The sequence below is a fragment of the Lepidochelys kempii genome, chromosome 3, assembly GCF_965140265.1.
Source record: "Lepidochelys kempii isolate rLepKem1 chromosome 3, rLepKem1.hap2, whole genome shotgun sequence".
NCBI classification, from domain to species: Eukaryota; Metazoa; Chordata; order Testudines; family Cheloniidae; genus Lepidochelys; species Lepidochelys kempii.
The window spans coordinates 99,126,749-99,151,057 of record NC_133258.1 but is presented as its reverse complement, the minus strand read 5'-3'; the positions used below and the strand labels follow the sequence as shown (position 1 = coordinate 99,151,057).

At 46.1% G+C, this 24,309-nt stretch overlaps 1 protein-coding gene across 3 annotated transcripts in view; it reads left to right on the top strand.

The window, feature by feature from the left end:
- Positions 1–24,309, top strand: part of SAMD3 (sterile alpha motif domain containing 3) — a 99,314-nt gene that overhangs the window by 71,625 nt on the left and 3,380 nt on the right. For 2 of the 3 annotated variants that reach the window (XM_073337288.1, XM_073337289.1), the window contains exons 7-9: positions 4,721–4,888; positions 22,728–22,937; positions 23,306–23,477. In XM_073337288.1, the coding sequence (XP_073193389.1) occupies positions 4,721–4,888; positions 22,728–22,937; positions 23,306–23,477 (550 nt within the window). The remainder of the gene's footprint in view (positions 1–4,720; positions 4,889–22,727; positions 22,938–23,305; positions 23,478–24,309) is intronic. The other variant, XM_073337290.1, reaches the window with a different exon arrangement.

Sequence of the window (24,309 nt, the reverse complement as noted above, 5' to 3'; positions counted from 1 at the left end):
GGGTACAGCACGCGGATATAACTGCGGGGATGCTGTCATGGGCCAGGTTCAGCTTCCCATACAGAGAGTGCCAGCGGCCCTTTGAACGGCCAAAAGCACACTCCACAGTCATTCTGCACCGGCTCAGCCTGTTGTTGAACCGCTCCTTGCTGCTGTCAAGGCTCCCTGCGTAGGGTTTCGTGAGCCACGGCATTAAAGGGTAAGTGGGGTCTCCAAGGATCACAATGGGCATTTCGACTTCCCCTACGGTAATCTTCTGGTCTGGGAAAAAAGTCCCGGCTTGCAGCTTCCTGAACAGGCCAGTGTTCCGAAAGATGCGTGCGTCGGGCACCTTTCCGGGCCACCCTGTGTTAATGTCAATGAAACACCCATGGCGATCCACAAGCACCTGGAGAACCATAGAGAACTACCCCTTCTGATTTATCGTACTTGGAGACCAGGTGGGCTGGTGCCAGAATGGAATGTGTGTGCCATCTTTCGCCCCTCCACAGTTAGGGAAATCCATTTGTGCAAAGCTATCCACAATGTCACGCACGTTACCCAGAGTCACGGTTCTTCTGAGCAGGATGCGATTAATGGCCCTGAAAACTTTCATCAACATGATTCCAACAGTTGACTTTCCCACTCCAAACTGGTTAGCGACCAATCGGTAGCTGTCTGGAGTTGCCAGCTTCCAGATTTCAATAGCCACCTGCTTCTCCATTGTCAGGGCAGCTCTCCATCTCTTGTCCATGCACTGCAGGGTGGGGGCGAGCTCCTCACACAGTCCCATGAAAGTGGCTTTTCTCATCTGAAAGTTCTGCAGCCACTGCTCGTCATCCCAGACTTGCATGACGATGTGACCCCACCACTCAGTGCTTGTTTCCCGAGCCCAAAAGTAGCATTCCATGGTGGTGAGCATGTCCGTGAATGCCACAAGCAAACTTGTGTCATATGCATTACTTGAGTCGATATCACCGTCTGAGTTCTCACTGTCACTTTGGATCATAAGGAATAACTCAAGTGCCAAATATGACGTGCTGGTGAGACTTGTCAGGATACTCCTCAGCACTTCGGGATTCATTCCCGCAGACTGAAAGGGAAGACAGAGCGCGCAGTACAAAAAATGTTGAAAGATGGCGCCAAATGTGGACGGACGCACAGGGATTGCTGGGATGCGAACCGATGTATCACGGGGTGTAGGGACAGGACTCAGAATGCCCTGCACCCCCTGCCCCCTTCCCACAATCCACAGCGCCAGAATGGGAAGAGGTGCTGTGTGGGATAGCTGCCCATAATGCACTGCTCCCAATGCCACTGCAAGTGCCGCAAATGTGGCCATGCCAGTGCGCTTGCAGCTGTTAGTGTGGACAGACTGCAGCACCTTCCCTGCTGCGCTCTCTGAGGGCGGGTTTAACACAAAGTGCTCTACATCTGCAAGTGTAGCCATGCCTTTAGAGCTTGTCTACATGAACAGTTAGACCACTGCAAGCTGAGGTGTGAATCTACCTGCACTGTCCGTGTGCACCCTGCTGACACACACTAACAATTTGTGAGAATATTTCAATCTAGTCCTCTTTGAAACAGGGCTGGCTCAAAGTCCATTAATGGACTGTTAATGCAGTCAGCAGGCTGCACGTGGACAGTTAGGCTCATGGAGGTGGTCACACCCCCAACATACTGCAGTCTAATTGTTCATGTAGACAAACGCTGAGGTTTTCCTTGTAATTATAGTATGTAAGTACAGATAGAAATGTGTGTTTCAGGCTGATGAAGTCTTGTTCAAGCACTTGCTTGATAACTGGTTTGGAATGTGGTTGCAGTTAGCACTGTTGGGTACTCCACTGACATACAGAGTTTGGAATTCCAGGATGTTTTGGAAATGCAGGCTTGGGAAACTAATCTGTCGGCAAGCAGTTTTTTAGGTCCTCCTGTCTGGCTAGTGAAAAACTGATGATATTTTAAAGATCTTGGGCTAGGTTCACAAAAGGATGTAGATGCCGAACTACCACTTTAGGTACCCAAGTTCTCTCTGTCGCATGTGTAACCCACAAACCTAGGTGTGGTGCTCTGTCCCATCTAGTGGCACCAAGACCACTTAGAGATTCATGAGACTGCTCTACAGCCTTAGCTAAAAGCCATACGGCTTTTAGCTCATGCAGTAGAGGCTCATGCACTAAGCTCCAGAGGTCCCAGGTTCAATCCCACCTGCCGACAACAGGGGTCTGTTGGTGTAACACATGAGCACTGCTGTCTCACTCTAGGTGCGTAGATGCCTAAGCCACAGAGTGATGCACGAACCAGGGGAAGATAGGTATTCCTTTGCCTAGCTTGCCTGAAGGGTCCGATCTGGTACGTGTGCTCAGATGTTGCCTATGGGATCAGGCCACGTATGCGAATTTGCAGAAAACAGCCAGGGAACAACTCACTTATCATTTATAGCCCAGTGGTTAGAGCACTCACTTGGGATATGGAAGATCCCCAGTCAAGTCCCCTTTCTGTCTGATGAGGAGAAAGGATTTGAATAGGTATCTCCTACCTGTCAGGAGAGTACCCTAATCATTGATCTATAGGATGTTTTGATGTGGGATCCCATCAACTTCTTCCATTGAAGCTGTTTGACTGTGAATTAATAATGAAAGTGTCATTGCTCAGAGAGAATGAGTGAGCATGAGAATTGACTCTGTAGCCTGGTGGTTAGAACGCTCACCTGGGAGATGAGAGATACAGAATCCAGTCCCCCTGCTCCCATGAATTTTTTTAAATTGTTTATTCAAGTGGATTAGCTTTAACAGGAGAGAGTAACCCACTTCAGAATATCCCATAGTCCAGTGGCTGAGGTGCTCACCTGAGAAGTGACAGATCTGTGTTCAACTCCCTTCTCATTAGGCAGAGGAGTTGGGGAGTCTCCCACATCCCAAGTGAGTATCCTAGTTGCTGAGCTAAAAGTTATGTGGAAGGTCTGCCCCTTCCCCCGGCACCTTGCAAAAACAGCATTGGCAGCTAATGCCAAAAGAGGGTTTGTAGCTGAGAATCCCAAGCAGAGGGAGGCATTAAACACCCTTAGAGGAGCAGGGCTTAGGACACACTCTTTGCTTCAGTATCTCCCATGGGATAGCCTAGACTGGGATCCACCCACCATGCTGTTTTTGTGAATCCCATCCAGAGGCACCTATCCGTCTCCACTTATTGTATAGGGATCTTAGTGCCAAACTCTGGCTTTGTGAATCCTGGCGATTTTGTAGAAACTGGGACACAGATTGTTGCCATGCCAAAGTTTCTTTGTGAAACTAGCTCCTTGTGCCTGGACTGGTTAATCATGGACCCATGTTGGCACAAGGTTTAAAAGTTCAGAAGCAAGTGCTATTCTGTGGGATTTATAGCTCTACATCATCATCTCCTGTTTCCAATGCCAAGTTTGGGTAGGGCTTTGGTATCTAGACTGCCAACCACCTCAAGTCTAGGCCCATTTTATAGATGGAGAAATGAGGCATAGAGAGGCTAAGTGACTTACCAGAGGTCACATAGAAAGTCTGAGGCAAAGCCGGGACTTGGACCCAGGTTTCCCATGCTCTAAGTCAGTGACCCAACCACCAGGCAATCCTCCTTCTGGGTAATTCTACAGGCTTTATTTATTTTGGTGTTGTCCTATGTATCAGAAAATAAGAATAGTTGTCTGATACTTTGTAACTGCGGGAACCGGTGCTGGAAATAGGGAGTCTTATTTGTGTATCAATTTTATACATTTGAGTGACTCCTGGAGCATCTCTTCCTTTCAGCCAATTTAATACTTGCTCAATTTTGTAACATCATATTGCAGAAATGTGAATAATATGATAAACAGCAACTCTTGCAGGAAGGTTTTACAAACTGAGTCATTGATCCAGTTGTCAAAATTAGCATCATTGTCTTGGGTTTGCCACTTTTTAGGTGCTGCTCAGATTCCTCAGTATTGGGACTGATATAAGAACTTACCTAGAATAGCTCTCTTTAAGAACAGCATGTGGAGACAAAACTTCCATTGGGACTTCCAATGGCATTTCCTCCTTCCATGCTAAGTATTTGGGGTGATGGACCGGGGAGTCTCATTGAGGCACAAACGACTCATATAGTTAACTCATTAATTCTAAAGGAAGTGCTTGTTAATTAAAAGAGAGCCTCAATAAGATATGACTGCTCCAAGCTGTGTCTTGACTATATCAAATGAAAAATCAGGTGTTTTCTCCACATTTTGGTATGCTTCAAATATGAAGTTTTCTGTACCATCTCGTAGAAGCCAGTACACCACAGATATTTCCAGGGAAACTTGGGTTGGGGCAGTGGATTTGGGATTAAAGACAAGTAAACAGCAGAGCTTCAGTCAGTAACTCTCACCATCTTTTAACATACAGGCCATTTTTCTCTCTTATTCTGCTAGTTCATATAAAACTACAAAATACTAATTTGATGGATATTGGTGATATTAGGAGGCAGATAGGACAGAGTGGCATTCAAACTGCAGCTTGTCCGTTTTCTGGTCCATACTGCAATTGCCTGCTTTTCTTTGGGACAACCTTGGCAGATTGGGTTTAGGTGCCTAAATATATAAACTGTAGGTGCAGTTAAAGAAGCTTGCTAAAAATTTGTACCTTCCCGTCCTTGTCAGTTTTTCCTTTGTCTAGAAATAGTAGATAATGACCTGCTTTGAGAGAGTGGCGCAAACTCCTGATGGATTCTAACGATGGTGGGTTTTTTTATGCAGTTGCTATGGAAACGAGCCCTTAAAGATCGCTTCAAATATGTACGGAGACCAATTGAAGATGATGAGCAGGTTATAAGGAACAAATGCAAGTTTGGTCACAGGCGAGGACAGACAAAGAAATCTTCTGCTGAAAACAGATGTGATGAAATCCAAATGGTGCAAATAAAAGTAAGCTTTCTGGTTCCTGTTAGAAGGGAAAGTTAGTCCATAAATAATGTGAATGGGAAATATGTACCCATCTGGCAAATGTCTTTGGGCTCCCGTGAGGCAGTAAGCCACCACATGCAGAAGGGGGATAGCATGGAGTAGCCCCATCCTACTTGGAGCTAGCCCTGCATGAGGGGTGCTCTTTTGGCCAGTGGAGAAGCAGCTGGGTCCTGGGCCCAGAGCTCTGACAGTGGCACTTAACTTGAATAGCCCTTGCATTCAGAGGAACACCAAGCATTGATTCTCTGTTGCCATGCACCTTTTGTAGTCATTTGCACCAGCTCAAAGTGGGTATGAAATGCTTACCTGCATTTTAAACGTAGTGGCCAAACCGTAGCTCGCGAGCTGCATGTGGCTCTTTTACAATTAAAGTGCAGCTTGCAGAGCCCCCTGTGCCCTCCCTCATTCTCTGCCTACCAGATTTGGGGCGGGAGGGTAGGGGAAAGGAGCTCAGGGCCTCTGACTTGTGTTGGGGTGGTGGGGTTAGGGGCTTCTGCTAGAGACGACTGGTGTCTGCTGAGAGTGGGGGGGCACAATTTAAAGGTTCACCCCCCAACAGCCTGAGTCACATCCCCCCTTACCCTCAGTGGCCCCTCCTTGCAGCTCGTTGGTGTTAGCTCCATATGGAGAGGCAGCAGCAAGCAGTTGGGAGCTGCAAGGAGGGGCCACTGCTTTGGCTCCTGGGGGAGAGACAGCAGCAACAGCTCTCCCTGCAGCTCCAGGCTGTTTGCTGCTGTCTCTTCCCACAGCCGGAGCTCCCAGCTTGCTGGCTCCAGAAGCTGCCATGCAGGGAGGGGGCCTGAGGCACCATGTGACCAAGCAGGGCCAGCAAACCCTGGCAAAAATCCGGGGGGGGGGGTATGTGACCCCATGTGCCACTCCACATGGCCCCTCCCCTGGTGTGTTACCTTCAACTTCTTCCCAGTGGGGAGGGGGGTCTTGGGACCTCAGCCCCACAGGGTGCGCCTACTGGGGCTTGAGCAGGAGCAGGGCCGAAGCCCCAGCAGGTGCCTTCCGCAAGGCTGAAGCCCCGAGACCCAGCAAGCACACCTACGCCCTGGCTCTCAAACACCTGAAGATTGTCGTATGTGGCTCGGATGGTCAGTAAGTTTGGCCACCCATGGTATATAAAAAACTCTCACTCTCTTAGTGCGTGTCACCCACTTTGCATGCATATAAGTGACTGCACAAAGTGTAGCACAACAGGGACTACAATTGTTCAGTCCCTGGGTCCAGCCACAGCTGAGCCCTCTCTGTGTAAATAAGCCTACATGTACGTTTGAGCAGATAATTGGTGCCCTTATATCTTCACATGATAGTCCATCCGTAGTATGTTATAAGTAGTCTGTGTACTAATATATAGGATACATAGGGTGCTTATGAATATACATATGCAGGTGCTGCATCTTTCTGAACTGAATTCTTTACTTATAGATGAAGCCATTACTGTCAGGTAAGTGACATAAAGTGTGTTACTATTGATGTGTACACTGTCATAAATGCGTTAAGTGTTCTATTATGCTTTGCCAACTCTAATACCACTTATATCAAAGCTGCTATTGAAAAAATACAGTTAAACTTTAAACCACCAAGTTATATCAGTATTTTGAAAAAAACACACAAATGTTTGGCCTCCAGCTTAATCTAGATATTTCCTTCCTTGTATCTGTTTATGAAGTGTAGGTGTTTCATTGGAGGAGAAAGATGGGGATTTCTTTTAAACAACTTCTATGTAAATTGTAATCTGAGGTTTGTGGATTTCTGAAATTTTTAATCCAAAAACCCTGAGATCTGTTCATTCCCTTTTTGGAGCTGTGCTTTCAGGTATAAACACTCCCTCCTTCTGCATGTTCCAGCTGAAAGTTTTTATACTTGCAAAAAAACAAGAGGCTAATGTAAAATGTTATGTTTTCTATGGTTAGTGTTGGGCACTATACATAGCGGAGAAGGTGCCGATTGCCCTTTCCCTGCGTTCTTGCAAAAGGGAGCCTTAATTTGTCTGCTAGTGCTTGGAAAATGTAGCTCTTTTAATAGTACTAGCCAGCCCAGAAGGGCTCTCTGGTTAGGGTCAGTCATAGCCTCACACCTGCAATGCCAGCAGGGGAATATGGTGAAGTGCGTACTACACCTTTTCTACAAGAGGAGAAAGACCCACTGCTCCCTGTACTCCAGTGGCTGTCACAGTCACATTGCTTTCCGCCTCTTCTGCCCAACTGCATGGTTGCTCCCTCTACCACAATGCTCAAAGCTATTATTTAGCCTCTGTTTTAGAGTTTATGAGGAAGGAAAAAGAATTCTGACATGAAGGAGAATTTGTTCAGTAGCCTCAATGTTATGAATGTTTGCTACTGACAAATTTCTGCTGTTGTGTGATGCCCTCCTCCATCTGGAATGAGGGCGATGGGATGTGTAGGTCTCCCTCAGGGCAGCCCTCATTTTAATGATCTAATTTCTTCTTTTTCTTACACGCAAGAGAAATTTTAAATGCAAAAACTAACATTAGTGCAGCCTTTAAGGTTGAGAAATCATGCTAGCAAAATTAAGAAAGCATATTTTATTTTGCCTTTTATTTGGTTTCTATATGTTAATAAATGTATCTGGCTCAGCTCCCTGAGACTATGATGTAGATATTACAAATGCACACTTTAACAAGATGTTTATTAGCATCCTTTTTGGCAAGAGCTTTGTGTATATTTCTTTATCAGAACACACAGAAAGGCACCCATCCAAGGCACTGGGTACCATGTCATAAATTAAAATAGCAGAATACACATCCTTGTCTCATTTCTTTACAGAAGCTAATATTCTTCTTCAAGTGCTTGCTCATGTCCATTCCATTCCAAGTGTGCGCACGCTCACGTGCACGGCCTTTGTAGATTTTTGCCTGTAGGGTCGGCTGTGGTGCCCGCTTGAGTGCCACACTCAAGCGCTGGTGTATTAGGCGCCGCTGGCCCTATGCCCTCTCAGTTCCTTCTTACCGCCTGTGGTGGTTAGTCAGAGCGTCTTTTCCTTGCCTAGCCAGGACTAGGTCGAACCTTAGGGCCTTGTAAGTATGTTTATAGTAGTTAATGTTAGGTAGTTGTTAAGTGTAGTTAGAAGTTAGAGTCCCAATGGGGACTTCACCCCATGCAAGGCATGCCCCGATCTTCAGGTTTAAGCCTTGCTCGGACTGCAGCAGGCCTATGCCTGTAAGTGACCCCCACAGCAGCTGCCTGAAGTGCTTGGGGGAGTCATATGTGAAGGACAAGTGTTGCATTTGCAAAAACTTTCAACCCAGGACCCAGAAAGAGTGTGACATCCGTCCGAAGGTCCTTGTCATGGAGGCTGCTCTTTGCCCGGATTCTGAGTCTTCCTGGCTGGACTCTACCCCTAGTACCTCGGCCTTGGTGCGCAGCACACCCCAGCGCCAGGCTCTGCCCGGCACTGCTCTCTGTCAACGGTGCCCAAAAAGAGTGCCAAAAGAATGGCTCCCTGGCACCAGGCAAGAAAGGCCATGGGGTATCAGGCAAAGGACCCAGTTCGGGCCGCCTGACCACACCGGAGCCACATGGACGTGCCTCCCCAATCGGCGCCCCTAGCCCCTCCAGGAATCCACCACCGACTCCCTGGAGCAGTAGGGGACCCAGACTTGTGGCAGGGCTGACGCCTTCCCAAGCTCTCCCAGAGCCTAGAGAGCAGAGGCCTCTACTCGTGCTGCCGGCACCGGGTGTGCCGCAAGAAGTGGCAAAGGCTCCCTATGAGGGCAAGCCAGATGTCAGAACCCCCCAGAGGGCAGTTGAGCGCCACTGATCCCCAGAGCTGAAGCAGCACTCTCCAACTCTGCGCCGCAGATCTCTAGCTTTGCAGCTCAAGTCCTCTCTGGCTCGCCCCAGGTCACTGGCACTGTGATTGAAGTCTTTGCCTTCTCAACATGGGTTGCCTACGTAGAGGTGCTGGTCATCGTATCACCGGCACCATTCACCCTCCCACTGGTCGTCTTCTTGGCACAGATCCCTGTCCTCCACACTGTGGGAATGATCTGTCACGATACCAGTCCCCCAGCCCTGGTCCTCCTATTCGACGTGCTGGTCTCCAGCGGCAACAGTTACTTTGACAGACTTAGGCATGTGGTCACCAGAAGGGGATTCCTCTGGCATGGAGAGGGAGTTCAGCCCGTCACTGAGGCATCACCGTTGTGATCGGGCATGTGAGGCTGCATCGACCTCGGCGATGCCATTTTGGCAACACGGGCAGTGGCCAGTGCAGTGGCCCTATTGGAGTGTGTGGGGCATGCCTGTGATGCGGATGCACCATTTGTCAGCCACTGCCTCGGAGCAACAGTTGATGGCACCGGAGCATCGGGCTCAGTGTGCGAAGTGCCCTTGGAGGTTGGGGTAGAGGAGCGAGTGCCCACTCCGAAACCCCCTTCCCCTGTGGGGGATGATGCCTTGAGGCCTCCCCCGGCAGTACAATCATCGTCCTCATCCCTGGAGGAGGCGGTGGCAGGACCCTCAAGTGCCAGCCCGCCGGACGATTTTAAAGAGCACCAGGCCCTGCTTTGGTGGGTGGATGAGAACTTGGGCCTAGAGGTAGGAGGAGATGGTTGAGCAGGCAGACACCCTGTTCAATGTGCTCTCGGCGTCTACCCCTGCCCGTATTGCACTAACAGTGCATGACAGGTCCTGAAAATTGCCAAGGCCCTCTGACAAGCCCCATTGTTTATCCCTCCCACCTCCAAGAGGGCTGAGAGCAAGTACTTTGTCCCAGCCAAGGGGTTTGAGTACTTGTATACCCACCCACCTCCAGGCTTGCTGGTTGTCTCTGCCAATGAAAAGGACAAGCCGGGGCACATCAGTTCAACCCCCAAAAATAAAGAGGCCAAGAGGCTGGACCTTTTTGGGAGGAAAATGTATTCAACAGCCAGCCTTCAATTCTCAGTGTCAAACCACCAGGCTCTCTTGGGCAGATACAGTTTTAACTTATGAAACTCCCTCCATAAGTTCAAGGAGGCCCTGCCCTGGGACTTGGCACCCTCATGGAGGAGGGTACTGAAGCAGCAAGGTGCTCCCTTCAAATGGCGTGGGACTCGACTGACTCGGCGGCTAGGGTGGTTGCATTGGCAGTGGTCATGAAGTGAAGCTCCTGGCTTCAAACTCCTGCTGGCCTGTCCCGAGAAATGCAGGCTTCAATTCAGGACCTCCTGTTTGATGGGAATGGTCTCTTCGCAGAACAGATGGATGCAAGGCTGCATGGCCTAAAGGACACTCGGGCCACCCTTCACTCCCTGAGTCTGCATACACCGCAATCGGCGAGGAAGCAGTTCTGGCCACTGCCGCCAAGGCCTTGGTAGCCTTGACGGGGGTCTGTGAGGAGAAAGGATAGATATACAAGCTTTAGTTGTTGCTGACCTTCGTCCTCCCATGTGGATGTGCGCACACCTAGAACTGTTCATTTAAACTCTAGACACAAGTGCAAACAATTTACTAATAGTATGTTCAAAATCAAATAGGAGTGATTTCTATATAAAAACAATTGGGAGACACGAACTAAAATTAATAAAATTAAAATGCTCTCTACTGTCTCCAGGCAAACTGATGTGATTTACAGCATGCTCTAAAGGTCAGTGATCTAGGCTCTGGTCGGGGAGGGAGAGTGATTTGAAAAATCCAGGGGAGAAAGGGGGTGTCCTCAAGAATTGAGAATGCACTTCTGCCAGTGTCATCCTATGTAAACATGGGGCCATTAGCTTGAGAGTTTGATCTCAGCTCTTTGTAGTATGATGCAATGACGAAGGAGACCTCCAATTATTGATTTGGTTCTGTATTGCAATCCAGGTGAAGACCCCAGGCACTGTCCAATTTTTTCCTCTGAGTGCAGTAAAATGACTGAGTGCAGTTAAACTTGGCTATACTGTAGTATGACTGCGTGTTTAAATCCTATTGGGATATTACCACGTTGTAACCTGGTTATAGCATAGAGAAGACCCAGTGCCCTGTCTAGATTGGAGACTAAAATGCTACTTACAAACATGATCCATAAGAAATGGGTACTTACTGTAACAGTGGTTCTTCGAGATGTGATGCAAATGTATATGCCGTTTAGGTGTGTCTGCACTGGAGCCAGAGAATTTTGCCTAGCAGTACCTGTTGAGGGGCAGCGCTGTGGCCATAGCCCCTTTCCTGGCTGTATGAGGCAGCATGGACCTGACCCCCCATTAGTTCCTTTGCACCAAACACACAGATACTAGATTCCGATGCAGAGGGAACAGAGGGTGGGTCATGGAATACACGCCTGCATCACATCTCGAAGAACGTAAGAATGGCCATACTGGGTCAGACCAATGGTTCATCTAACCCAGTATCCTGCCTCTGACAGTGGCCAGTGCCAGGTGCTTCAAATTGAATGAACAGAACAAGCGATCCAACCCCTGTTGTGCAGTTCCAGCATCTGGCAGTCAGAGGCTTAGGGACACCAAGTGCATGGAGTTGTGTCCCTGACCATCTTGGCTGATAGCCACTGATGAATCTATGCTCCATGAACTTATCTAATTCTTTTTTCAATCCAGTTGTACTTTTGGCCTTCACAACTTCCCCTGGCAATGAGTTCCACAGGTTGACTGTATGTTGTGTGAAGAAGTACTTCCTTTTGTTTGTTTTTAAAACTGCTGCCTATATATTTCATTGGGTGAGCCCTAGTTCTTATTTTATGTGAACGGGGAAATAACACTTTCTTATTTACTTTCTCCACACCACTCATGATTTTATAAACCTCTATTGGATCCCCCTTAGTCCTTTCTTTTCCAAGCTGAACGGTCCAAGTGTTCTTAGTTTCTCCTCATATGGAAGCTGTTGCATAGTCTTAAACCATTTTTGTTGCCCTTCTCTGTACCTTTTCCATTTCTGCTATATCTTTTTTGAGATGGGGTGAGCAGAACTGCATACAGTATACAAGGTGTGAGCATACTATGGATTAATATAGTGGCATCATGATATTTACTGTCTTATTATCTATCCCTTTCCTAATGGTTCCTAACATTCCATCAGCTTTTTCGACTGCTGCTGCACATTGACTCCAAGATCTCCTCTTTCTTGAGTTGTAACACCTAATTTTAACCCTATCATTTTATATGTATAGTTGGGATTATGTTTTCCAATGTGCATTACTTTGCATTTATCAACATTTAATTTACTTGGCCATTTTGTTGCCAAGTCACCCAGTTTTGTGAGATCCCTTTGTAACTCTTAGCAGTCTACTTTGGACTTAACTATCTTGAGTAATTTTGTATCTTCTACAAATTTTGCCACCTCACTGTTTACCCCCTTTTCCAAATCATTTATGAATATGTTGAACAGCACTGGTCCCCGTACAGATCCGTGGGAGACACTGCTATATACTTTCTTCATTCTGAAAAGTGACCATATGTGTCATCGTTTGTCTCCTGCCTTTTAACTAATTACTGATTCATGAGCAGTCCTTCCCTCTTATCCCAAGATTGCTTACTCTGCTTAAGAGCCTTTGGTGAGGGACCTTGTCAAAGGTTTTCTGAAAGTGCAAGTACACTGTATTCACTGATCACCCTTGTCCACATGTTTGTTGACCCCTGCTCAAAGAATTCCAATAGTGAATCATGGTGAAGCATGATTTCCCTTTACAAAAGCTGTGTTGACTTTTCCCCAACAAATCATGTTTATCTGTGTGTCTGGTAATTCTGGTCTTTACTATAGTTTCAACCAATTTGCATGGTAGTGAAGTTAGGCTTACAGTTACAGTAAGTGATTGTTTCTTGTTCTTTGAGTAGATTGAGCCATAGATTCCACTTAGATGTCTCACAAGCAGTACCCAGCCTACAAGGCAGGGCTCGGAGTCTACCTAAACCAGAATTGCAGGACCGCCCTATCAAAACTTGTATCTGCCTTGGAAGATGTGGTACTAGCATAATAGTTCATAAATGTATGTCTGAATGACTACGTAGTAGCCTGCAAATGTCCAATATTGAGACTCAATAAGGAAAACTATTAATGTTGCTTGCACTCTCGTAGAATGAGCTCACACCTATTGAAGAGGCGTAGCCAAAGCTATTTCATATGCAATCTTGATACAGGATGTTATCCGCGTAGAGATAGCTGAATAGGCCATTCTGGTAGAGGGCTTTCTAATGTTGAGTAAGACCTGATGGGTAGCTGCCAAACACTGCTCTTCCTACTTATTTAGCCATGAAGCAGCCACACCGTGAGATGCAGGGAGCTGAGTGCAGGATGCAAGGTGTGACAGTGATTCTGTATGAGTATGTCGGAATGGAGGTACGGGAGGCTGAATTGAGAGCGATAGAAAAACCACACAAGGGCAATGAGAATGAGCTTGGCCCGATCTGCTTTCAGCCTGGGGATGATTGGGATCCAGGGGAAAAGCGTACAGGAGAGCTGACTGCCAGCTGAGTTGGAAAGTGTCAGACAGGGAGCCTGGATTGAGGCCCACTCAAGAACAGAACAGATGACATTTTCTGTTGTCCCTCATGAATGCCCCATGCTGTGAAGATGACCCAGAGAACACCAGTCTTCACAGACCACTCATGTTTTAGGGAAAAATTCCTGCTGAGATGGTCTGTGAGATGTTTCTGGACCCTGGGCAAGCGGTTGGCTGTCAGAGTGATACTCTCCTCAATTCAGAACTGCCACAACCAGATTGGCTCCTGGAGCGTGCTCCCCCTTGCCTGTTCATATAATACATTGTGGTAGTATTGTCAGTAAGTATATGAACCACTGAAGGGAAGCTCTGTACACTGGAATTGGCACTCCACTACAGTGAACTGAAGGAATTTTCTGTGGCTTGGCAAAATCGTCACATGAAAGCGTCCTGAAGGTCCAGAGCAACAAAGTTAGTCAACAAAGTTAGTCATTCTGAGACAACGCAAGGAGGGTAGTTGATAGAGTGATCATTTAGCACCTAATGTATCTGTTATATTTGTTGAAGCCATGAAGGTTGAGAATGGGTCTTATCCCTCCCTTGGATTTGGGCACAAGAAAGTACTGGGAATAGAATAGAAGTTATGGAACCTCCTCCACTGCCCCTAAAGCCAGTAGAAAATGAACCTGCTTGAGGAGCAGTATCTCATGAGAGGGGTCCTGGAGGGAGCGGGGAAATGGAGAGGAACTGGATGGCATAGCTCAATCCGTTGGAGTTTAGGACTGAGCTTTCTGTGGTGATCAAGCCCCAAGCATTGTAAAAGGCGGCCAGCCTGTCCCCAAACAGAGGAGATGGGGAGAAGGGAGCAATGACTGGAACACTGCTCTGGACCAAGGAGTCAAAATGGGCACTTGCGGGGCGCCAGGGAAAGAAGGCATGTCAACTGGTCAAACCCTGCACCAGAATGTGTCCTCCTCTGGGACCTATGCTCCTTTCTGGGGTAGTTCTGCTGTCTTATGGGAGGGAAAGTCTTCCCAAATGTGAGCTGCAGATGCTGCTGCTGTTGATCCCCATAGTGGCACCTCTGCACTGCCAGCATTTACACCTCCTAGGACCATAGGGTAGCTCTGGAATCTTGGAGGAGTGCAGAGTCTCGTCTGTCTCGTCCAACAAAAAGGATTCTGCCATCGAAGGGCAAATTCTCTATGGCCTGTTGTACATTGGGAGCAGTGCCCGAATTCTGCAGCCAGGACGCCCTTTTCGTTGGTCCCCACCAAGGCCATCACTCTGGCCAAAGTATCCGCGACATCTAGTGCAGACTGCAAAGAAGTCTTACCCACCAAGCAGTCTTTGGTAATAAATGCCCCAAATGCCTCCCTTGAGGCTTGAGGCAGTTGGTCAGCACACTCAGACATAGCTGTCCAGTTTACAAAATCATATTTGTATAGGAAATGCCTGCTGGTTACCAGTGCGGATCTGCAAGGAAGAGGAGGTCAAAGTACTAAATTTCCTCCCTTTTGTGGGTTTAAGTCAAGAGAGCTATTGAAATATAGGTTATTAATCGATAATGAATATTTAACGACAGTATGCTTGTGGATGAATAGTTACTTTCATAGTCAAGCTGGCTGAAAGTACAAAGGAAAAAAATGGCTGTTTGATTTATGCTTATTAGGTATTCTTACACATCAAATCCATCCATTTAGATCTGGGAGTGGACTTAAATCTGCCCTGCAGGGCTTTATCGTTCCCCATGGTTATGACCAGGTAGTTCAGGGTCAGATCTGAGTATAAACCCTCAAATCCCTGCACTGGTACGAAGTAGCATTTCTCCATGCACTTCTTGGTAGGCGGTACTGAAGCTGGCATGTTCCAGAGGGCTCAAGGAGCACATTGTTAATAGGGAGGGTGACTCTCCCAGGGACAGATGGCTGCAGGATATCCAGAAATTTATAGGTATTCTCCTGCAGGAACTCTGCTTGAATACCCAGGGAAGAAGCCGGGTACTGCAAAAGGTCCTGGTATGCCTTGGAATCCTCTGGTACCGAAGAAGAGGAAGAGCCAGATACCGCAGAATCATCTAGCGATGAAGACAAAGCAGTTAACTGTGTCAGATCCGGATTCTGCTCCAAGGCTGGTGGACCTAGATGGGACGACTCTGGAGGCTCCACGAGGGGAAGGTTCACCGGTGCCTGGGCCTGCAGCCGATCAATGATCACCATCACAGGCCTGCTTGGTGATCTCGGCTTAGAGCAAGATGAGGTGTGGGACCTCCACAACCGAGGACTGTCCCATGGATTCTATGGAGGCCACTGGTTTGGATAAGGTTTTGGTGGCCAGTACTCCTGGGAGAATTCTGCACCACTCTGTGCATGCATTCATCTGTCCCCACAGATTTCTTTGCTTCCCCACAGAAAAAGGACTTTCTGACAGGGAAGCAAAGGGAACCTACAAGAGTGGTCACGCGCCCCTCCCCAACAGTGCAGGTGCGTTGTTTTGGGCTCCCAGGGCAGTCAGCAGAGAGCCCTCTGAACCCCCACCCTGCCGAGCTTCACCCCCTTTATCTGGAGCCCCCCTGGACTCAAACCCTCCTGCTGAGCCCCACCCCCCTGCATTTGAACCTCCACCCCTGCACCCAAACCATCCCTCCTCTGAACCCCGTCCACTCAAATCCCCACCCCCTCTGCACCTGGACCCCCTGCAACTAGCCCTACACACCTGGACCCCCCATCCCACTAAGCCCCAACCAGGTGCACCTGGACCCTCACCCCACCAAGCTCCACTCCCCCAGCATCTGGACCCCCCTGCTGAGCCCCATCCTCCCACAGCCAGAGCCCCTGTTCCCGCTGAGCTCCAACCACCTTCACCTGGACCCCCTGGCAGAGACCCATTGCCCCTGAACCTGGAATCCCCCAACAAGCCCCTGTCCATCCAGATATCCCCCTGCACTTTGCTGAGCCACCCACACCCAGATTGCTCCACCCAGAACCCCCTCATCCCACACCTGGATCCCCACACACTAAGCCCCTCCACATTTGGAACCTGTTGGGCTGAGCCTGCCTGCCCATACCTTGTGCAGAGGGGCAAGGCCCCGGGGGTGTTTCGGGGGCAGACCTAGCCCTGTGCTGTGTCAGGGTCAGGTGCAGCCTTATTGCCGAGTCTGTCTCCTGGGGAGGAGGGGCTGCAGGTTGGTCTCCCACCTCTATGCAGCCAGGGGCCTGTGCTCCCCACTGCCATGCTGGAGTCTCCACATTTATTTATTGACAAATAAAATTTGCAGAATTTGTTAGTATTTTTAAAGTAATATGTGCAGAATATTCAATATTTGGCACAGAATTCCCTCAAGAATCACGGCCAGTAGGTGCTGGGTCAGGGGCCACCGTCCCGACAATGAGATGAGTGCCAATCCTGGTACCCATAGTGCTACACCAGCACACCCCCCCGACGTGGGTCAGGTGATGGACAACAAAAGGAGGAAGATCCCAATGTGAACACCAAGGAGTCCCGGGGGGTGGGGGGAAAGGTGGAACCAGTCAGTCTGACTTGTCCATAGCCCAAAATGAAGAGGGAACAGGCGCTCATGGTGGAAATGGTACGGCCGGCAGCAGGTATGCCTCTGTTGGTTCCAGTGCTGGAAGTGGTGTCAACCGTGAAGTCGGCAGCAGTACTGAGGTAACTTAACGGTACCAAAGTGGAGGGTAGCGAGTGCCACCACGGTGACATTAGCGCCACACACAGCAGGGGTGCCAAAGTTGTTCCTGGTGGCTTGTGCTGAGCCCAGCCCCATTTCCACTGACTGTTGGTGCTGAAAGACTCACGAGTTCAGTGGCTCTACTAGCTAACGGAGCTATAAATGATTCAGCCCTGGCAAAGTCCTGGACCCTGGGAGAGGCTGGGACAGAAAGGCAAAGGAGGTCCGTTTCCTGCCTGAGACGCCACCGGTGTGGAACAGCGAGTGCTGGCATTGCCCTTGTTGGCACTAAACTCAGTGGACGCCCTTGGGCCAGAACTGGAGTCAATGGCACAGGGTCTCTGACCTCCCTGTGTGGTGCCAGGGAGCGGTTGATGAGATCTGCTCCATCCCATGGGTCAGCACTCACTCATGCTGGTCTGCACTCCTTCTGGGGGAAGCAGACAAGTCCCCACATGACCTGGAGCGGCTGTGGTCAGTCTTATGTGACCTCTTCCTTGTCCCACTCAATGGAGAGCGACTCCTCCATCTCTTCGGAGAGGCACCAACTCCAGGATGCAAAGCAGCAGCACTCTCAGAACTTGAGGGAAACCTCTGATCCATCATAGGCCTTCGTGCTGAAAAAGGCCAGATGGCCTGTTCAAGCAGGTGCTGCTTTAGATGAAGATCCTGAGTCCGTTTCAGGAACTATTTGCAAATCTCTCCCCAACAGAACGGACAATATTTAAGACCTGATGAGGGCATCAACAGGGAAATACTTAAACTAAAGCTAACAAACACTAAATGTAACTAACACTATATTAAGAGTACTAATTAGCTACAGACAGCTAGAAAAGTCTCTAAGAAATAGAGAGGTTAGAAATCTCACACAGCTCCAACTCCAGCCAAGGGCGGTAAGAAGGAACTGAGGGGGATTGGGCAGCACTGCCTCACATAGCCAGGGGTTGGGCTATGGCCACGAGACATGAGTGCTGTCCCACTATAGGTACTGGTAGGCAAAATTCTCCAGTGCATGCACACAGTGGTTCCGGTGCACCCACAATTAAGTGGGGTACATGGCTGCATCTACTTGAAGAAGAATGCAGTTTGTCCTTGTTCATGCTACCCAGCCAAACCATGTTAAAGGCTTGACTGCAGCAGACTATGTGTAAGCACCATTCTTCAAAAAAGTTTAAATGTCACTGCAGACAGGGACTGTAAACTGGTACATGCAGATACATAGGGATCATTACTTCTCCCACTGAATGACAGTCACCTCCGTATTGAAATGGCTTTTCATTTATTGTAACAATCATCTTGTGACAAACTAAAAGGTAAAGGGAGAAAATGTCTAAGTGTAGCTCTTTGGAAAACAGGAAAGGATCTTAAATAGTCAAGTATTTAGATGAGACTGAGTGCTGATTATTAGCTCATGGACTTTTCATTTGTAAGAATGTATTTCGCAAATATATCTGTAAGAAAAAATGATCTGATGAAATATATAAGTTCTGTGATAAGGCAGTTCTATATGGAACATTCTGTTACAAGCATGGAGTTAAACACTTTTTTTATAAAAGCAAAAAAAGTTGATGTTAGATAAACTCCTGATGGTAGAAATTATTCATATAGCCTTGAACTAACGTCAGGTTTTCCCATTCTATCAAAAATCTCAAATTTGGTATGAATAAAACTCTGCTTAAAAATACCAAATAAGCATAAATCAAACAAGCCATTTTTTCCTTTGTACTTTCAGCCAGCTTGGCAACTTGATTGTCATGCACATTGTGTAAAGAGTTGTCACTTTGGATGGGCTATCACCAGCAGGAGAGTGAATTTGTGTGCGGGGGTGGAGGGTGAGAAAACCTGGATTTGTGCTGGAAATGGCCCACCTGATGATCACTTTAGATAAGCTATTACCAGCAGGACAGTGGGGTGGGAGGAGGTATTGTTTCATATTCTCTGTGTATATATAAAGTCTGCTGCAGTTTCCACGATATGCATCTGATGAAGTGAGCTGTAGCTCACAAAAGCTTATGCTCTAATAAATTGGTTAGTCTCTAAGGTGCCACAAGTCCTCCTTTTCTTTTTGCGAATACAGACTAACACGGCTGTTACTCTGAAACTTGGCTATGAAAGTAACTATTCATCCACAATCATATTGTAGTTAAATATACTGCACTCCTGATATGATTCTCTGCTAACAGCGATCATTGTCATAAAACTAATATAGCACTGAAATCACAAGGGTCTGCTCTGCTGTTGACATATGTGTTGCTCCCAATTAAATAACAATTGGAATTACAAACATGCAGTGATGGTAGGATAGATCACTTCATTATCAACTAATAACCTCCATTTCAGTAGCACTCTTGACTTAAACTCACAAAAGGAAGAAAATATTTGTGCTTTGACAAGTCAGTCAGTGTTACTGGCAGTGCACAGGGAGGAAGGATTCTCACAACCATGTCAGTTAAGGGCCCAAATCCCAGCCCAAAGCTTGTTATGAATTAGGTATTTCCTTGCTGTAGCATTTTCTACCCTCAAAGGGCTACAGCTATTACCTAAGAATAGTACCGCTCATCAAAATGAACATACCTGAAAACATTTGCTAAAACTCCACATGTACTACCGGGAGGCTGCCATTTTAATAATGCCAGCAGGAAATGCTTATCAGGGTAGGAAGACCAGGGCTGCAGCCTGAGACACAAGGAAACAGGAGTGTTTTGTTGCTTTTTCTAGGTAAGTTGAGGGCTTTGGGTTGGTGTGTGCAGCTATATAATACTTTTTGCCTTAGCTAGAGATAGAGTTTAAAATTCAGACTAGCCTAAAAAGAGCAATAGACCACTCCGTGGCAATATCAGGCCGACACTGCAGCAGCTTCTTAATTATTTCACATTTACATGTTTATGTAGACCTTGTAGAGCATCTTGAAAGAAAAAAATGCTTTAGGGCTGAGTCCTGCTTGCTTTACTCAGGTAAGCAATCGCACCAACTTCAGTGGGATGACTAGCATGGATAGAGTGAACATGATATTGCCTTCTGTCATGTTTTCCAGTAGAGCAGGGGTTTCAGCCATTATTTTTATGCCATTGCAGTGTTTCTGCTCATACGTGTTGTGCAAGTTTAGTTCAGCTAATGTAGTCAGTAACGAAAAAGGCTCTCATGAACGCATAGCCATCTGTGTAGCAGGATCCATGCAGTCTGGGGTTTGGCTGTGCTTGCTTTGATAGTTGTGAGTGAAGATTAAAATGGAGGGAAGGTCACAACCTAGTCCTAGTACTTGTTTCCAGGCTTGGCGATGGCCCCATCCTGCCACACTGAGTCCATTCTGCGGGCTGTGTGAGTGGATTGTTGGGAGTATTTGCCTCTTCAGGAATGAGCAATTGCAGCACAGTTCAGGTGATTGAACAAACTGCTCATACACAAGCAGGTATTTTGTGAAGACACCCAAAAGACACCTCAGTGGCAACAGTGCCGTTTGAGTTGTTCATGTATTCTCACGTGTGTTGCTTTTTTAACCACTGTCCTTTGTGCTGCGGCCATGCTGAAGAGTGAGGGGTGGGTTGAAAGTGCTTAACGCACCAATATGTGTGTGTATGTATATATATATATGGCTGACAAACAAACGCTCCTTCAGCTGGACTGCAATTTTGTGATTAGAAACATATTACAGGGAAAAATGCACGTAAGTATTTTAACTATGCATTACCATTCTGAACGTGCTAAAATATAGTTCCAACAGCCGTGTGCTTATTTGACACAACTGCAGATGTCACTGTGCTTGCAAACTTCTGGTTACTAAAGATAACAAAACTGGTTTTGTTGTCCACCTGTAGCAGCCAAACTGTAATTCCATAAACCGCAGCTGTATCACAAACGTTGAGCTTTATTTTCAATTCCCGTATGCCTCCCTTCCCATTTCTCCTTCCCGTCCATGTTGTTCTTCCCTCTGCTTCCCAATGCCTACCCCTTTTGTAGTAGATGGGCTTCAAAAGAGAACCTGCTGCCTCAGGCAGGAGCTGTTTGTTCTTTGCAACTACAATATTACAGAATAGTTGAGCCCTTGGCAATTGCTCTTGTATTCAACCCTGCTACCAGTTTGATGAGGAAGGAAGAAGGGACTGGGGAAAGGGAAAGGAGAGGCTTAAGGGAATTAAAACCCCACCATGTTGTATGCCAACATCTCAAAATTCACTAATAAAATAACATATGGCATTTGAAACTCACATTACATCTGTTTCTGGCTATTGCGAAGCTGATGATTAAGTTTAAGGTTGTTTTAATGATAACTGTGCAGTTCCATATTTTTGGGGAGAGGTATTTATAAAGTGGAACCTGAGATGTAAATTTCCAAGCTAATCATTTTTGTCTTGAGGGCTCTTTCCTTGAGTAAATTATAGATTCTTTCCACCGTAACATGATAGGTTTACAAAGGTTTTTTTGCCTGGGATACAGAATATAACTCCATGTTGCGCATACAGACAGATCTGTGAAGCACTCTGGAGTCTATTAGGATGACTAGTGCTACATGAATGAAAGTGGTTGTTGGCAGATACTGCATATAGTTTGAACCTCCGGTAAACCCTTGGGGGTGGAAGTCGGTGGTGTAAGCTTACATGAGTATTGGCCAGCTCCTAAAGCCCTGTCTACACTAGTGTTTTGAGGGAAATTTCCCACCAGTGGTGGTAACTGTGGGATTGATAGTGTAGGCTGACCACTGATTGTTTTCTCATTACATCATCTAGATGACATGGTGGTGGTGATGCCTGAGCCCTGTGTTCCCACCATTAGCTGTACCAGTGGAAGACCTACTGGAAAATGCTGGTGTCAATGCAGTTTGAGTGGTAGTTTTGACCAGTGGCTCTTTTAGATTCCTCCCAGGCTCATTTCAACAGACATTTCACTGGTTTCCTCCAGTGAAAGCTAAGTCGTTCCAGGTTGCTGCGCTTATTGCTTCCGATGGCAACTGCTCCTACTAATTATAGGTTTTATAACTCAGTAGGGATGGCCTGATAATTTTTAGGAAAACCATTAGTTATGTCTACACCTACAGAATAAACAACTTCTCCAGAACACCAACAAGTAAATGACTTAAATTATGGTTGCCATAAGAATTGTGGCTCTCCTCTCATTTCTAGTTTAAAGTTGTAAAGTAGACATCGTGAGAAAACAATGAAAAACTTAAGTTTGGTGGTTCTTCGAAAAATGTCTTTAGAAAAATGACAGCGCTTCATTCAACTGAAGAGCAGTCCTGCAAACACTGATTTGTGTGACCGCTCAAGTGAATAAGAATAATTGTTGTAAGAGTCTGAAGGAGTCCCTCCCTCCCCCCACCATCTATATTCTTAGTTGCATCTACTTTTAATTACTAAGATGCTGGGCCTTAGCAACCTTAACTATGCACCGCTAAGGGAGTGATCTTGCATCATCAAATTGTTTACTAATTTCCAATGAGCGACACACCCACTATAAAGGCAATGTGATTGCAGAAAGATCACTGAGGGGGTAATTTGAGCTCAGGAAACAAGAAGGAGAACCGAGTCTGATTTTCAGAATCCAGGTGGAGTTTGCAGGGGTAGTAGTTAGGAAATGTCTCAATTTCTAAACTGAACACACAGTCTGAAGACTGAAGCCCAGTAAACCATGCCATTTTTACATGACAAATCATCTAGGTCCTCCAGCAGGCAAAAATACTTCTGGGCTGTGTGAATTCTAGAGAGAACTCACCATCTGTCATTGTATTGCTGACAGGAAGAGATTGTTTATCTTGAAGGACATGACGCTGAGATGGATGAACACATTGTCTGGTTTAAGCAAGAATATATGAAAACAGAGAGGAACTGGGAAGAAGTTGATAAAAGGATGAACAAGACATTAGAAATGCGAAGAAAGATGATCAGTAACAAGGCACCTTTGAAAGAGATTCTCCGACTGTTTCCTTTCTTAAGATGTCCTTATGAGGTAATGCTGTGAGTGTCTTTAATAACAGTATTTCATGTTATGATCTAGATATGGGCAAGATGGCACCTGTGGGAGTGCTCAACTGCATGTTTTTAGTAAAGCATCCATTAATATTCAGTTTCTCCACTAACCCCCTAGTAAACATGTGTTGCTACCCTGGCACTACTTCAAAATATTTACTAATTAATACTTTACACATACCATGCACTATAATATCATGTGGTTATTTTATATACTTTTGACAAAACATGAAATATTTCTCCTCAGGAAAAAAAAACGGTAGCTAGTTTATTAACTGTCTTCAATGTATGCACCCGAGTTAATTCATTTATTTTGAATACTGAAATAAAATTTTCCTCTTCCTTCAGCTTTTTAGGGAGTTCCAGCTCCTTACACACATGGATATTTATAAGAAAACAGTGGAGATTTTGGAGATTTATTCAGGAAACATATTGACTTTGTACTCGGTGAGAAATAATCCAATTAATGTTCTGCTGCGAGAAAATCTGAAACAGCACACAGAGGAAGATATTCTGAAATGTCAGTATAAACTGTCTGTGTATTATTTGTCTGAGTGTTGTAGTACATAATTGTTCAGGCTACTGCTACTAGACTATCTTCTACTTACATTTTTAAAAATGGATTTTTTTCTACAGATATCTGGGGCTGGTTGAAAATATATTGGGGTAAAGGGGAATTACCAAAGAGAATAGAAATCCATTAATGAGGAGGTGAATTAATGAGATTTTATTTCTGTGTCTAATAGGAAAAGAAAAATGCTATTGCTAACATACAGGAAATGAAATATTTCCAATATAGATATGTGCCTGTTTATATCCTAGGGAATTGGCTAATAAACTTACTGTACCATTGGCAAACTAGTTTTGAAAAAACATGGACAATTCTAGAGGCTCCACATGGAGAAAACAAAATGTGGAGTACCTGTTGTCTGAAAAGGAAAGAAGTGATCTTGGAAATTGCTGTTCTTAAGGTTAAAGTCTGTTCACAGTGAAATAATGGAAAGAAAAGTTACTTACTAATAACTAGTTTAGGTATATTGCCTCTGCAGATCCACATGCTTGCACACAGTTGTCATTAGTAATTAATTAGACAAGAAAAGTAGATTAATAAGACTGGGACTTTTCAGCTAGGAAAAGAGACAACTAAGGGGAGATATGATAGAGGTCTATACTATCATGAATGGTATGGAGAAAGTAAGTAAAGGAACTGTTGTTTACTACCTCTCAAAACATAAGAACTAGAGGTCACCAAATAAACGAATAGGCAGCAGGTTTAAAACAAACAAAAGGAAGTATTTCTTCACACAATGCACAGTCAACCTGTGGAACTATTTGCCAGAGGATGTTGTGAA